The sequence below is a fragment of the Vigna umbellata genome, chromosome 5 (genome assembly GCF_029865625.1).
Source record: "Vigna umbellata cultivar VRB3 chromosome 5, Vumbellata_1.0, whole genome shotgun sequence".
NCBI lineage: Eukaryota > Viridiplantae > Streptophyta > Magnoliopsida > Fabales > Fabaceae > Vigna > Vigna umbellata.
The window spans coordinates 25803351-25819647 of NC_142169.1; the positions used below are offsets into that span (position 1 = coordinate 25803351).

The following is a 16297-nucleotide window of genomic DNA, read 5'->3' on the forward strand; positions in this document are numbered from 1 at the left end:
ATATAGAGAGAGACAGAAGATCAAAGTAAGTGCACTCTAGTTAATGTCATACTGTTGTACAACCAAATATATTAGGCAAAAGCCACGTTTTATTTGACTATACAATAATAGTCTGAAAGAAACCTCAAAAATTAATTAAAAAAATGATGAATTTATTATAATATCTTATAAACAATAATAAAGGAGTTTTGTACTGTTATGTACAACTCAATCAATTCCCCATTCGTGTTATTATGTGCATATTAAAGAGCAAATAGCTGGAGTGAGATTTATCTCTGCTTTAATTTGGTGTGTGGATATATAAGAAAAGAGAGTTCGCACTTGAAGCTTTGAGCAATCGTTTGAGTTTTGAAGCAAAGAATGGGGAGAGCTCCATGCTGCGAGAAAATGGGGTTGAAGAGAGGGCCATGGACTCATGAAGAAGATCAAATTCTCATCAATTACATCAACATTTATGGCCATTCTAATTGGCGTGCTCTGCCCAAACTAGCTGGTATGTCTCAAATTAACCTAATTCTTGTTCAAATGCCTTAGCTAATAACTATTTGAAGAAGAATATAACATAGCTATACCATTAACCAAGTTTCTCTTTCTCTCTTTTTGATGAATAGGGCTGTTAAGGTGTGGAAAGAGCTGTAGACTTCGGTGGATAAATTATCTGAGACCAGACATCAAACGAGGCAACTTCACCCCAGAAGAAGAGGATGCTATAATCAGTTTGCATCAAATGTTGGGAAACAGGTAAACTACTGATATTTTTTCTACCTATCTGCCATTAAATTTCACATTATAATTTCTAATAAGCTATAGTTTAATCCATGTTAACTTCACCTTACATGGAAATAAGATTCTTTTTATCGAAAACCAATAACAAAATCTGTTGAAAAACCATGAATGACTCCACAACCGATTCCAAACAGTGAAGCAAAGATTCCCGAATATCTTCATTTTTTCTTTGTGTCTGGTCATTTTCTATTCTGTAACCTGAAACTGATGGATGGATATAGCAGATACATGTGATTTCATAAAAGTCTTGGAAGTATACAAACGGATATAAAATTCTTTCTCGCCAGCCTCGTTTTTTTTTATTCTTGTTTTATAAAGAAAGGAACAGTTTTTTTGGTCGCTTTTTTTCTCAAGGACCATAATATTTTAATAACTTTTTGACAATAATTATTTTATTGATTTTTATATTTGAAATGGACCACTGACAAAAATTAATTGTTATAAAAAAATTATCAAAAAAAAAGTTCTTACAAAAAACCTTTTTTTTTTTTTTTTTAAATAGATAATGGTTTGGGCCCATTTGCACTTTGATTTTTTTTCTTAGTTTTCAAGGCAAGCAAAATCATACCCTGTTGGATATGTCGGTCTGCCAAGATTCTCTCTTTTTCTGCAACCTTTTCACGTGCTTAATTTTTGTACAAAACAACACATTATTTAAACACACATCACATAACATTATTATTACTACTGTATATTGTGACTTTGGAGGAGTGAAGCCAGCTATACGAAACCAGCTATTTCCCTTTTTAATGAATATTTCCTCCAACATCGATTTTGTGTTCTAATCTTGTGATAACATCCGCGTGCAGATGGTCGGCTATAGCTGCGAGATTACCTGGTAGAACAGACAACGAGATAAAAAACGTGTGGCACACCCACTTGAAGAAGAGGTTGCCACAAAATTACCGACAAAGCCAAGAGCAACAACGAAGCAAAAAACAACCAAAGTTGGATGGGGACGCTTCCAAAATCAATTACCAAGACGTCAAACTAGAACAACAACAAGACCCCGTGAATAACGTTCACGTTCATGCATCAACCAAAGAAGATAATAGCACAGAGGAAATGCCACTTTCTCCTCCCCAATGTTCTAGCGATATGTCTTCGCTCACCAATAGTGACAACAATAGCAGCATTAATAATAGTAATAATAATTGTGACATGTCCTCGCATGTTAATGATATTGACACACCGGAGAACAATCTTGCACTGGACGAGGATTTCTGGTCGGAAGTATTGTTATCTGACGATAGTTCCGGTGAGACAAGTGGATTTCCGAGCATTGATTATGGTCGATTTGAACCAATGTCTAGCGAAGAAGTAGGGGTGCTTATAGATGGTAGTTCGTCAAGTATGAGCGATGGCATGGACTTTTGGTGCAACGTTTACGCCAGAGCTGAGGAATTCAACCAGTTACTTGAATTATGATGTTAGCTACAAACTACCAAATCCTTTCAATCGATGGAAAGCATACATTTGTTTTGTTCTGTTGTTTGGACTTGAATTAATTCATGTCTGTCCTAGTTAATTCGTAGGTTACAAGAAAGAAATCAGTAATAAACTGTGTATACATTGATGTTGTTAAGGCGCCTTAATAAGCTTTTAACATTTGTAGTAAATAACATTTTTGTATCATCCTTACAGAGGTTTAGATAACATGTACCTTTAATGAGGAGTTTTACATTAGTTGACTTATTAAAAGTGTAAACTTAATTAATTACAAATTATTTTTAATATTTTAAAGTTAACTAAAGGAAAAATCAACAAATTTATTTTTATGAAGATCACAAAACTTATATATTAAATGAGACTCATTATTTGTATAATAATTTATAATGATTAAATATGTTTAGTTTCTGAACTTTTATATAAAGATAAATTTTATCATTATCTCATATTTTAAATCAATTTTATATCTCTTTATTAATGAATGGATTAAAAGATAAATTTCATCATTATCTCATACTTTAAATCAATTTTATGTCTTTATTAATGAATAAACGTAGTCATATTAATCAAACCACGTTAAAAATTTGTTTATGACAAATAATGTTATCATATGTGTACCTACGTGTTGACACAATGTCACTCTCTCCTCTCATTCTCGTTCTTACCTCTTCCATGGCCTTTCCTCCCTCTCCCTCTCCTCCCATCTCATACATCTTCTCCACCAAAAACCACAACATCAACAATCGCTTCACCACTTCCTATTCTCCCCATGAAACCTCAATCTCCACAACCTAGACCCTTAACTAGGGGTGGATTGAGATTATAATATCTATTATTTTTAAAATTTGATGACCAAACTATATCGAAGTTTGGGATAATGATTAATTTCAATTCCAGGTCAAAATTTAAGGATTGAAAGTATATTTAACGTTGTTTGGAAAGAAGAACTCCAACCATTTATTAAGAAAGTTTTGAGATGAAATTGATTCAAAATTTGAGAGAAAGACTAAATTCAATTTTGGATGAAAATTCATATACTAAAAACATATTTAATCAAATTTATAAATAAATAAGAATATAAAATTATTCATATATAACTTATTTTATCTTAAGTCACGACACACAAAATAATTGCACAATACGATTTATTACCATTTCTTTATGACATAATTTGTTGAATCTGTATATTTTTCTTCCTCTTAAAGGAACAAATTGTTATATACTTTTTTTTTACATATATGGTTTCGGAAAATTGTTGTGTATATTTTGTATGTAACATTTTCATTTTCTCTATAATTAATTCCATTAATCACACGGGCGCCCACCATACTTACTTGAATTAGAATATAGGTCGTGATCATATCTCACCAAAGATTTTTGGAGTTATCGATCTATCTAATAAAAAAACTGATCAGATTGTAGGCTTATCATATGCAAAGGGGAAACATGTAATGCTGTTAAAAGAATAAAGATGTCGAATCAAATGCCCTTATTTTTGTAGCGTATTACTATTTTACCGATTAACACTGTGAGTAACATTAGAATCACCTATGTCTATTATACACGATTGTTATTTTTTGTTCAATATGTCCGAGAACAATGTTTTTCTCTTCTTCAACGTTGCAATGCCCGAAATAATAAAGGAACAAAAAACCGGTCCTAAACTATCCCAAATTACAGCAATCTTGAAAGGAGATTACTGTTCACACCTTTAAAATTGCTATATAAGCTTCTACTTTACATAGATTTCCTTCGTGAATTACAGAACACAGCCAATATGTTTGGATTATCTTGTCCAGACCTACAACAAAAGTAAATTTTCATTCTGTATGGATAACGATAAGAATAAATTTATTTTAAACAATTACGAACATGAAAGCACACTAATAGAAAATAAAAGGACAAAGAAGAATAGTTAAGAAAGATGAAGAGTTTCGATAACAAATTCTCTTAATTTCTTAAATAATTAATTTGGATCCAATAATTAAAACATCTCAAAATTTTATTTTCTTATGGTAAAATAATTTAGTTTTTATTTTAAATTTAACTCTATTTTACTTTTGAGTCTAAGTTAACTTAGTTCAACTTTCAATTTAAATGTACTGACTTGAATTAAGTCTTAACTAACGTGGTTCGAGAAGTACTATAAGTTGTGTTAATCATTACAATCATATCCTATTGGGAATACATTTCTTATTCTTTTCTTTGATTGATATTAAAAATAAAGTTTTCAGGTCTCGTATCTTTCTCATTTACAAATTACATCCATGTTGTATTGCAAATTAAGAATTCCCTCCACTAAGCTTGGAAAGGATAACAGATATGGCCTGCCTACAATTAAAGGCACGATTATTTCTATGTTGTTTTCTTACTGTATGTAATGGGTTACATTTAGGTTTTATATTGGTAAGCCGTAATGACTAAATCCTGTTAGTTTAATCGTTAGTTTTGTGTAGTTTATTAGTTTCAACTTTGTGTATATCTACCATTTGCTCTTTTACATTCACAAGTTTTTTAAAGTGTGGATTGATTTTTGTTGGATATAAAAATGAGAAAGTTGTGTTAGATTAAGCATCAAAATTGATTGATACAATAAAATTGTCTTAAACAATGAAGAGTCTCCGATATCTCACAAAGTAATATGCCGAAACTTATCTAGATTGACCATTGTTGGGTACAAACAAAGTCCCACATCAGATAAAATATGAAATACACATGAATTTATATACACATAAGATACATCAACCATTATAAATAATATAGATAAAATAATGGTATTTGATCTTTTAACTATAGAACACTTTAGATTCCTTCTTGGTTTTCTCTTTTAATAGGGATGAAGAAGAGAATTTCATGACATACATGTTCTTAACCATAATTTAATTAACCAGATAGGTTCGAATTAGGAAAATGATTGGTTCAAAACTTAATTTGGGAATTTGATTTTGAAAATCCACTAGAAAGTTGAAATCATATTGGGATTTCTCTTAAATGGGTTCATACAATTAGAACAAAAAAAATAATCATAAACTAATTTGATATTAACGGTTAGATTATGCATTAAAATATAATTAATGAGCAATCAAACTCTTTCAAACCATGAACAATCTCCAATATCTTAGCGAGCATACGGAAGCTGGATTAATAGTTAGAAACAATATAGATAAAAGAGTGGTATCTGAGATCTTCCAAATGTATAACATCTTAGGTTTCTCTTAATTTTTTCTTTTAATAAGGATGAAAGGAAGTTCTCTTCTAATAAAGATGAGAGGAAGGAAAGGGAAATGTGAATACATCTTAGAGAGATCATAATCCATTTATATAACCTCTATAGGATACTTTTACCTTAGTTTCAATATTTATAATTTTGTCTTTCAAAAAATTAAAATATTGCTTATATCTCTAAAGAGTAAATTTTTTATGACATCTACGCTAATTTAATTAATTATAGTACTTTAATAAATTGACTCCTAAATTTTTTATGACATCTATACTAATTTAATTAATTATATTACTTTAATAAATTGACTCCTAATACATTTAATGATTAATATATATATTCTAAATTACTAACAAGTTGAATATTATATGAAGACATGAATACTCATAATATATTGTTTTAAGGTTTTTAAATTGAATATGGTATCAATTTTTTTGTGTTTTTTCGATTGAAATGTGTTAGATCTATCTAGAGAAAAATTCACTGAAAAAATACAACATTCATGAGATCTTAGTCCAACCATATACACATCACTCGTATCTAAAACTTTAAAATAATAAGTTAATGAGTTTTTATCTTTAAATTTTGTTCTCCTTTTTTATTTCTATTCAACAAAATTCTGGGACAAATTCTTCTCACAAAAAGACTTATCAATTCGTGTTTGATCCTTCTTTTCTTCATTCCGTTATCTTAAAATGAAAAACATTAAGGAGCTCAAGGGTCTGCTGTCTAAAGAATATGATGAAATGCACTGTTTTAAGCTCATATCTTTAGAATTATAATGAATTATAGTAGAAAAATTAAAGAGCTCATGGCTATGCTGTTTTTTAAACGAGTCATATTTCATGTCATAGTTGTAAAGTAAGAAAAAACAAAGCTGTTTTTTTATTTTATCATCTGAATGGATTGAAAAATAAGAACAAAATCACAAGTTGATAAGAGTATCCACACACACCAGCCATCAACTATCTAGAAGTTTCATATTTAACAGTTATTACGCTACAACTTCACGAAAATCCTGAACTTTTGCTAAAAATGTCTTGCTATCATCTCTTGCGCTGCCATCTCCTGTCTGAATCTAGTGATGAACTCCTCTGCTCGTTCATCTATTCCCTGCATCTGAGGTGATGCCAACGCCAGTGACTCCCACATGTCATCTGAGGCACAAGATCTACCACCCTTTGTTGTTCCTTCTTCTCCAGACAGCCTTTTAGTTCGTGATTTGTGTGCTGTTGGTGGCTTCAGCTGCCCCACCAAGTCACACGAAGGCTCTTTAAAGAGCTTATCAATGTACACAGGTGCAGGCTTCTTGTGGAACCCCAACAGCAAACTTCTGACTGTGCCTAACCTTTTGTGCCGAAAAAAACGCTTGGAGGTAGCAAATTTGGTGGTAGGTTTTGAAAGCTTTCTTGGTTTCTTCATGGATTTTGATTTGGACTTACTGAGTTTACCAATTGTAGAAGTGAAGCTCTTCCATGCCTTTTTAGCAGGTGGAAGCCTTAGCCTTAGCTTTAGGCTTACGCAGGATTTCATGATCAGCGAGGAGAGAGCAATACAAGAAGGGTAAACTCAATTATGTTCAGATTGAAAGTTGGTTCCTTTATAAGATACATGCAACATGGGTTAGATTCCTCTGTTTCATCAGTGTCATGTTGGGGAATGGTATATTACTGTTTTCATGTAAGGTGGTTATGCTGTGAACGGTGGCTTTGAATATTTTTGACAATAAGAGCATAAAGCCACCACCAATCAACTAGCTTGCTTAATTATTAAGCTGACATTAACATTAATTCGGCATAAAACTAGAATCTACTTTTCTTTTTACTTCACATTTGTTAATGCTTTTCCATTATTTGTTTATTGAAATTGAAATTTTAACTTTAGAATATTTTTCAAGTTCACACCATAACATACACAGAATATTAATATTGTTGTACCAAGGATTTGAGCTTATATGAACAAATCGTTGGGTCAGTGTTACTATTAAGCAACAAATTTTATTCAAGTATTGGAGACAAAAATAACACGATTGAAAAGAATAGTAACTTGGTTATAAAAATAATAGTTGAGTTTGTTTTATACAGATAATTTGTAACTATATTTATTTCGTTTCACCTGCTGTTAAATATTTGCTCAAATTTATTCAAGTTTATCTTTCTCCTGGTATGATAAATTTATTCTTTATTCAATTATCTTTATTTGAGGAGAGTTATGTTTCATCTTTTATCCCTATACAGACTTTAAATTAACCTTTAAAACTACAATTGTTTTAAATAAATTTCTTAATATTCAGTTTAATAATTAATTATAATTTATTTTCTAGAGATGCATATAATGGTCCATATATTGTATAAATTAAATCAATAGATTAATTTAATAACTATTTAAATTATAATTTTCACTATAAGAAAACTTTTAAATAATAATTAATTTTAATGACAAAATAATATGTTTAATGACTATTTTTTTAATTATAAGTCAATTTCTTTAGTGGTCAAAATCTTAGTAATCCTGTTACTAAACAATTTAGATATCAATTTACAAAAAAAAATTATTTTCGTTACTAATTTAGAAATCAATTATGATTTTTTATTCATAATAAAATTATTTTAATTATTAATATTTTTTAATTTACAAATTAGTATTTAAATTCACCAATGTTGTGACTAATTACTTTTAGTCACTAAAATTCATTATTAGTTTTAAAATATTGTAATCTTTTAATTATATAAGTCAATACCTTTATTATATTTAGAAAACATATGTCCTCAAATTCTTAATATTATTTGTATTTAACACTTTATTTAAATCCTTAAAAATATATTTCAAACATTAACAGTTCCAAAGAAATATACTATTAACGGTTCTAAATCCTGAAATATTAATTATTTCATATACAACATATTTTTTCACATACAACATATTTATAAAGATAGCACGATTTTAAATATAGGTTATAATTCAATATCCGCGAGGTAAAATTTTGTTGTTGACAAAATTATTTAATTTATTATTAAAAATTTATTTAAACCATTTTGATGTCCTCGTTGGTAGAATGGAAACAATTATGAATAGTTTAAGTGTTGTTATCACCCTCTCCATTATATATATATATATATATATATATATATATATATATATATATATATATATATATATATATATATATATATATATATAGGTTCATTTTTTTTGTTTTTGTAAAAATAGAGGATGTGGGCTTAGAGTTGTAGTTGTTTGAATTTAAGTCTGGATATTACAAGTAGGTTTCCAAATGGGATTCAATGTGGCTTTGCGAAGGAGTTCGAAAATAATAAAGGACTATAATAATAATGGAAAGATACATCTAATTAAAGGAATTATTCATAATCAAGAACTGAAAATAGTTAAAAAGTTGAAAAATAATGATAATGTAAAACTGTGATCAAAGGGATCGATACAAACACTAATCAACAATCTGAGATTCAATATAGTCTATCAATGGGGTATGATAATATTGAGTATTGAATGAGAAATCGTAATTTCGTTAAAGACAAACTCCGCAGCAAGCTCAGTCGTTGTTTTCATTGATTGAACGAGGAATCCCAGCGTTTTAATTCTTTTTTAAAATTAAAATTTTTAAAAAAATTAAAACTGAAATGCCATGATAGTTTAAAGAATAAAAATATATTTAATCTTTTAATTAAATTTAAAAAAAAAAAACAACCAGCTGGTCAGGCCGAATAGAAAAAATCCGGAAGACCAAATTCTGGCTGGTATTTAACCCAAATTCTTGACCAATCGGGTTCAGAATTCGGATATGCGAAGACCAAATTCTAAAATCAAATTGAAATTTTGCTAGTTGTGTAATTATGCGGCAATATAATTAAAAAAGGGAAACAGAGTTACTCAGTAAAAAAATACTGCTCTAGTACCAACTGGTTATCCAGATATTGAATTCCGATTAGTAAACAGAATTCTTACTTATGCCAAAAACAGCACTATACGAGTAAATATTTAAATAGAGTATCTACGGAATAAAAAATCTTATGTGTGCTCCGTAGAAAAAAATTCCAAAAGATAATTAAAGAGACACGATACATAACCAGTACTAATTCCCTCCATTGCAATGATTCCTTCTTATCAACAAACAATACACTTCTAACATTCCAAAATCACGTCACAGAGTAGTGATTCCGATAAAATTGCATAAGAAAACCAATAACAAAAAGGGTAAAGCGAGTGGACCTTACCCTATTATAACGCTAATCTAAACATGATAATCAATCATCATGAATGTATAATTAATATAGTAATACAGAGGAAATTTAATATATGATAAAGTGAGTTAGGATTAGATTAGATTAAAGTAGATTAGGTTTTAGGAGCAAGCCTGGTTAGCCAACAAGAAGTTATTGGCTTGAGATGCAGCTGCAGCTTGGGACACCAACGCTTTTATCACCAAAGTCTTAACCTGCCAGGGTTTGTAAGGAAAACCCTCCCTCGCATACGAGTTAAGCAACGCTGCGGTTCCCTCCTTCACCAACCCTCCGAACGCGTTACTCTCCTCGTCGTTCCTCGCCGCGGCTTCAATCAATGTCAGATCCGATCTGTAGTGTTCGTACACCCGAGACCCGAACACGTTCGACACCGTCGACGTCTCCGGAACCATCCTCGGCCACGCCTCCCTCCTCCCGCTCCAGAACCTGACAAGAAATCGGTACACCGTCATCGCGTTTTTTCATTTCAAGAAATTGTTAACAGAACGGAACGGAGTTTCTTACTGTGCGGTGCATCTTCCTCTGCTGCGAGTGTAGAGGAAGCCGGGAATACGATGCGTCTCTGTGGATGCTGCTAAAGATAGGATTAGGAGAAGACAAAAGAGAAGTGTGGTGCAGAGTGAAGCCATTCTTGTCTTCTACTGTTTTTCAGCTCTCGTCTGTCGATAAGTTTATCAGTGGTGAGAGATGTGAGGAGTGAGATTTGCTTCGGAATTGGCTTATTTTGGTGGAACGTTACACTGGCACTGTAGACTCTGTTTTCGAGTAACACGTGAAGACCTGCACAAAGTTACCCCCGTTGAGCATTCTTATTCTTCAAATAAATTTGAATCTTCTTCTTTTCTTTTATATTATATGTATTTTATATTTTCGATAACATTAATGGAAGATTGTGACCAAGGCATTCTTAGACTCTTTTTTTTATGGATTTACTCTTTGGATGAAATAGGAGATTTGCGATGGTCTTTTTTATTTATTTGCAACTATTTGTGTGCGAGTGCCGAAATAGTGAGATCAATCTATTTTATGTAAGGAAATTTACGGATGAAATGCATAGTTTTACAAAATTAATTTCTATAAAAATATAAAGTGGTGCATTGCTTTTGGTTAGAGAAGCTTAAGATACTTTGAGACTTGAATGAATGCAGTCTATTATGGATTTGAGGGCTTGATCAAGAGAATCGGTTTTAATTTTGATTGGTATCGATTCAAAAGTACATGCAACGGATTTCAAATTTTTTAAAAAATAATTTTATATTTTAATTTATTAAAAAAATTTATTCTATCACATCAATTAAATTTTTACAAACTCACAAACATCACGACAATGTAACAGCGTTTTGGATTACCTTTGCTTCGGCTTACTGACGTTGTCATCAACAATTGGTCGTGCGCGTGCCACGTGCCACAACCTAGATTGAGGTGCTTGATAGAAAGAAAATATCAATTTAAGAGAAATCAGTTGTGTAAGGTATTGAAAACCTAAAAACTTATTGCGTGAATTATTCTGTGATTGCAACAAATGAATCCACCTAACAGAACATGCTCCTCAAAAGCACCGAATGAATGAGAAATCCTGATTCAAGTACTGATAACACCGTCGAATTTGATGTTTCACGGAAATTTCCAGAAGTATTGGAATCAAACTTCAACAATCAAACGAATGTCCCTTCCATTTAGAAATTTAAAAATAAAAATCATCAGCTTTCGGCTAGAATTTTAGAAAAATCTCACACAAATTATAAACTTTCATTTCAAAATGAGTGTAAACTTATTGTCAAAATCAATAAAAACGTATTTATTTCATCAACTTATGATTTTTAAGTTCCTTCACTAATTGAACCCTTTATAAAATACACAAATTTATATTCTGGTTTTGAACCTTCTCTTTTATTCTCAATACGAGAAATCATAGTCCATTATTACGTCCCGATTCATGCATGCAGTGATAGATATGGTTTAGAACGTGGATATTAGCAGAAAGAAAAGAAATTTTATTGAGTGTGGATGGATCACCGGAACCCAAAGTGAAGAGCAAGAATGTGTATCTCGTAATAGAAGTGAGGTCAAAAGAATTTTGAGTGCCTGGTCTATCCCACTCAAAACTAACTTACTAACTTCCAAAGAAGAGTAAAATGTCTTATAATTAACAACTCTTACACCTTATAAGGCCTACTCTCTATTTACAAAGCATGAGTAACAGGGATGAATCCATCCTTTCTTCTACTGCTGTAAACCCTCATAATTGACTATAGAGGTCTGCTGACATGCTGCAAAATCCTTGCATAGAATGGTCAGGAAAAGTTTCCTTCATCTCTCTGTTGAAGCGTTAGTACTTAGTTTGGTATCAAAAACTCAATTTCTAGTGAAAAGGACAAACTCGCAAGACCAAGAATGACAGGCTAATTTCTATACCAGTTAGTCAAGGTACAACGAAAATATGCACTGTGGTAAAAGAAGACATCTACCGAGTACCATCAGAAAAGCAATTCAAATTTAGCCCTATAGAAAGTATAAAACTAAACAAACATATATACATACTCGCTCGATAGGGATATATGATAACATATATGATAACATTCTAGGTTAATGGGCCCTATCTTGCCCCCATTGCTAAGAAGTAAGAAATAGGATTCACTGCTAATAATAATTTTGCACTTTTTATTTGTAGGGACACTTCATCATATGGAGTGCTAATTCTTTACAACTTGCAAGTGACAAAACCCAAATGAATACATTCTGCTTAATAATTTCAAATTTTCAACTCTCAAACGACTAATAAACTATGATTATGCAACTTCCAAAATTCGCTGCTATACGTCCCAAAGAAAAATGCTCTGTTTAGAAATGTGCCCAATTAGAATATTGTTTCTATGAAATCAAAGTGTCGAATTAAACGAAGACACACAGATACATCATTAATTAATATGAAGCGAATCAAAATGTGCAACTACATTAACATTATGAACTAAACTGATCTCACAAGGATTAAATATCAACAATCCTCGGGATGAAACTCCTGCCAATTACATATCTGGGCAACGTAAATCACCCTCACAGATGGAAGGACTACAGCTTATTACAAGATATGAACAAAGACAACAACGAAATGCTAGAAGATTCATGCCAATAACGCTCTTCCTCATTCGGTATCTCGCTTGAGGCTAGATTCACCATTCTTTTCCGTTGTGTCCTTAACTATTTTAGTTTCAGCAAGACCATTCCCCTCGACCTCAGTTGCATTGACTTCAAGAGTGTTCGATTTTTGGGGCACCTTTCGATCCAGATTCTGATCAGCTTCAGATTCTTCCGAATCATCAATTTCAAACCTTGCAGGTACTTCATTGGGGTTTTGAACAGCTTCCGCGTCATGCTTGGCGGGTTCAGCATTTTGAGGCTGTGGTGTCCCAGACATTTGAGCAGCTTCTAACTTCTCATAGTTAGAAATTACCTGCTGAAGCTCATCATTGAGATATAAAGCCTCAAAAAGCGTTGCTTCATCATCTGTAGTGCTTTCCACAATCCCCTTGATGATAGAGAGTGATTGCTTGCACTTGCCCAACAAGCTCACAGTTAAATCTTCCTGCAGGCAATTATCTATCAGTAAATGAATAGCAGTGGGGGAGAACAGAAGTGCTCATTAGCTCAGTTAATAAAAATATACAAATACCAATTCATTCTTTTGGTAATGTTGCCTTTTATTTATTATCAAAACGTGTGTTTACCTTCAAAGGTTTTGGGTCAGCCTCAGAACTCAATATGCTAGAAAGCAACTCGAGACTATTCCGAGCAACCACTAGATGTTCTTTCGTCTCCTCAACTGATATTTGTTGGTAATTAGAAGAGAAAGCCGCTGGATCATCCATATCTAGTTCAGCATCAGGAATTGGGTATCTTTCAGGGGGATCTACAGGATATTGATGTGCATATGACTCCGAGGCATACGGAATAGATGGTGAATTTCCTCCCGCCATGTCAAGTGGACCATCCCTCCCTTTCAATCTCTGCCATCAAACAGAGAGGATGTAGAATTCAAATTAATGTGAGAGTGAAGGAAACGGAAGAGTCTATCACAGAAAAATTGTAAAATAGAAAACATTTGATTAAAAGCGTATAAAATGAGTGAAAATATGAAACCCAATACCGTTTCGCGTATCAAAATCAGTAGTCCGTTAAAGACAAAATTCCCACTTTCACTCGGGTATTTTTTAAGCATCATACACTTTTCCAAGCAATGTCTAGAAGCTACATACAGCAATAAAAATCAAGTACCAAAAACAAATAATGAAAAAGACAAAACATAATAGAGAGCAGAAAGACAAGAGTATCAAATGAAACAAGACATCCCGTTATGGCCGTTTTTGCTCGAACAATCAAAACACGAGCCAACGAAAAAACAATAAAAGTAAAGAAATCACGCCCACGCTCCCCCTTAAATTTTGTCTAATTTTGGCCAATGTTCTATTTTATTTCTTGCTATTACACCAACTATTCTTAATTGTCTAAAAAATCCTATATCTCGAATCTTACAAGGAAGATTGTTGTAAGTGATTAAAAACAGAACTATATACAATCTCAAGAAAGTTCAAGACACCAGTGCAATTTCCTCATAAAAACCAAGAAAACCATAGTTCAGTCTCCATGTCGATATATTTGAGTGGCTTTCAGAAACTAATTTGAAAGAGAGATTCTTCAATACATGATTATTATACAGTAGAGTTTATAATTCTTAAAGATAAGTTGTGTAATGACAAAGCATAACTAAGATAAATAAGAAAGAATATTTCAGGAACGAAAACGATGATTTATTTAACTAACGGTGAAAAGAAAGAAAAAGGAAGTAACCATATAAGTTTGACGAAAGACGGGAAGATAAGCAAGATCCTCGGAGTCGCCCCAGGCCCGAATCAACTGGAAAGCCCGACGTCGAGTGTTGTGGTGGGCCTGGGGGTTATCAATCAAGGCAACGAGGTCATCTAGAAGCTTCTCGGAAGCGATTTCGGAGAAGACCTTGTCGCAGTTCATGGCGCAGGCTTCCAAGAGGTCGAGGCTAAGAGTCTGAACCACAGGGCTCTTGTGGTTGATCTTCCTCTTGATGGCCTTAACGACCTCGGAGCCGTTAAATTGGTCGGAGTTGATCATGGCACATATCCTGAGATTGATGCCCCAATTAGGGTCCTCCATGGTTTCGAGCGTGGCCTCGTCGACCATCTTGGACTCCGGCGTGGGAGCCTGCAGCATCTCCTTCACCTTGCCGCTTACCATTCGCCCCATCTGGGCCCCACCTGTCTTCAGCCTCTCCCCCAGTTGCGCCAGCTTCAACCGCTCCATCGATTAATTTTGCCCTTTTCTTCGTTTGCGGAACCCTAGAATGGATTTGAAGAGAGATTACGACGTTTGAGGATTATAAAGTGCAGAAGAGACGAGAGAGAAAAGGAGGGGTGTGCGGTGTTCTCCTTACAGTGATTGAAAGGGTTGAATTTGCTTCCACTGGGTCCGCCACTTACTTTTTCAATCCCCTATACTCGGATTTGTTACTATTTACTTACCATCTAAAATAATCTTACATCATTAATCCATTTAAATTACTCACTCCTTATTCAAGTTAATTTATCTTTAAACATGTCAAAACTACAATTTTTAGTCTCTTTAATACCATACTTTAATAGCAAAATAGTTTCTAATTACTATTATATTGAGTTTTTAAATTATATTTTACCAGTGACATGATCTTACAAAGTTAACAACATAATAAGTATATGATTTTCTCGTCTTCTTCTCTCACGTCCTAATCATTGTCGTCTTGATTTGTTACGCGTGGACCAGATGTAGGATGACAGGCAGAAATAATACTTTGACCAAAATCATATAGTGGAAAATATTGTCTAATTTTTTTTTATATAAGTATGCAGTTATAATGTTATTTTTTATAATGTTATTTTTTATATAATCATATATTTTATTCAAATACTAATTATTTAGTTGAGAATAGTTTAGTTGATATATTTTAAATTGTCTTAAATAGTTGAAAATAATTATATTTATACATAATTTAAAAAATATGTATTCCTAATCGATATCTCGTTATATAATATATAATATTTATATTTTGAGAATATCCTAAACTAAACTTTATATATGAATTTCTTAAATATTATTTCAAACGATGTTTTAGTGTCTTTGCATAAATTGTATTTTATTAATGATAATTAAACAATATCCATTATTGTTATTTATTTTTAAATAATAATAAAACAAAATATAGTATAAAATATATCAATATGAAAAATAGAATAAATAAAAATAATAAAATATGATAAAGATAGCATGTCAGCAAAGACAATTAAAAAAGCAATTATAACTAATCAAACTTTTTATTACAACACAATTTATTTAACTAAATACAACAATTACCCAAGTATATCTTTTACAAAATATTTTAGCCATCATATCTTTTACAATTTATTACATTTATTTATTATTATTTTTATTTTAGCCATCATATTATTATTGTTAATATTGTTTTGTTATTCCTTACGTTATTAATTGACTGTATATAGAAATTCTATTTCCAGCCCTTTCT

General features: G+C 31.8%; 4 protein-coding genes across 4 annotated transcripts; 1 reads left to right on the top strand and 3 right to left on the bottom strand.

Moving 5' to 3' along the window:
* The first annotated feature begins 298 nt into the window (after positions 1 to 298).
* On the top strand, positions 299 to 2368 carry LOC124836111 (transcription factor MYB14). The gene is made up of 3 exons (XM_047311194.2): positions 299 to 493; positions 612 to 741; positions 1596 to 2368. Exons 1-3 carry the CDS (start codon positions 361 to 363, stop codon positions 2212 to 2214), a joined length of 882 nt encoding a protein of 293 aa, XP_047167150.1. The 5' UTR covers positions 299 to 360; the 3' UTR covers positions 2215 to 2368.
* A 3949-nt stretch (positions 2369 to 6317) lies between these two features.
* LOC124836115 (uncharacterized) lies at positions 6318 to 7121 on the bottom strand. Its single transcript, XM_047311197.2, has one exon. The coding sequence runs from the start codon at positions 6986 to 6988 to the stop codon at positions 6485 to 6487; it is 504 nt and encodes a 167-aa protein (XP_047167153.1). The 5' UTR covers positions 6989 to 7121; the 3' UTR covers positions 6318 to 6484.
* A 2415-nt stretch (positions 7122 to 9536) lies between these two features.
* On the bottom strand, positions 9537 to 10575 carry LOC124836117 (pollen Ole e I family allergen protein). Its single transcript, XM_047311198.2, has 2 exons — positions 10219 to 10575; positions 9537 to 10140 (listed from the first exon to the last, which is right to left on the bottom strand). Exons 1-2 carry the CDS (start codon positions 10341 to 10343, stop codon positions 9816 to 9818), a joined length of 450 nt encoding a protein of 149 aa, XP_047167154.1. The 5' UTR covers positions 10344 to 10575; the 3' UTR covers positions 9537 to 9815.
* Positions 10576 to 12606: 2031 nt separating this feature from the next.
* LOC124836109 (ENTH/VHS/GAT family protein) lies at positions 12607 to 15186 on the bottom strand. The gene is made up of 3 exons (XM_047311191.2): positions 14560 to 15186; positions 13440 to 13718; positions 12607 to 13297 (listed from the first exon to the last, which is right to left on the bottom strand). Exons 1-3 carry the CDS (start codon positions 15043 to 15045, stop codon positions 12857 to 12859), a joined length of 1206 nt encoding a protein of 401 aa, XP_047167147.1. The 5' UTR covers positions 15046 to 15186; the 3' UTR covers positions 12607 to 12856.
* Between the last annotated feature and the right edge of the window lie 1111 nt (positions 15187 to 16297).

Coding starts and splice junctions, on each gene's coding strand:
- LOC124836111 (XM_047311194.2), top strand. CDS start 361: ATGGGGAGAGCTCCATGCTGCGAGAAAATGGGGTTGAAGAGAGGGCCA. Junction 494..611: donor TGCTCTGCCCAAACTAGCTG/GTATGTCTCAAA, acceptor TTTGATGAATAG/GGCTGTTAAGGTGTGGAAAG. Junction 742..1,595: donor CATCAAATGTTGGGAAACAG/GTAAACTACTGA, acceptor ATCCGCGTGCAG/ATGGTCGGCTATAGCTGCGA.
- LOC124836115 (XM_047311197.2), bottom strand. CDS start 6,988: ATGAAATCCTGCGTAAGCCTAAAGCTAAGGCTAAGGCTTCCACCTGCT.
- LOC124836117 (XM_047311198.2), bottom strand. CDS start 10,343: ATGGCTTCACTCTGCACCACACTTCTCTTTTGTCTTCTCCTAATCCTA. Junction 10,141..10,218: donor AGAGGAAGATGCACCGCACA/GTAAGAAACTCC, acceptor ATTTCTTGTCAG/GTTCTGGAGCGGGAGGAGGG.
- LOC124836109 (XM_047311191.2), bottom strand. CDS start 15,045: ATGGAGCGGTTGAAGCTGGCGCAACTGGGGGAGAGGCTGAAGACAGGT. Junction 13,719..14,559: donor TCTTTCGTCAAACTTATATG/GTTACTTCCTTT, acceptor GTTTGATGGCAG/AGATTGAAAGGGAGGGATGG. Junction 13,298..13,439: donor CTGACCCAAAACCTTTGAAG/GTAAACACACGT, acceptor AATTGCCTGCAG/GAAGATTTAACTGTGAGCTT.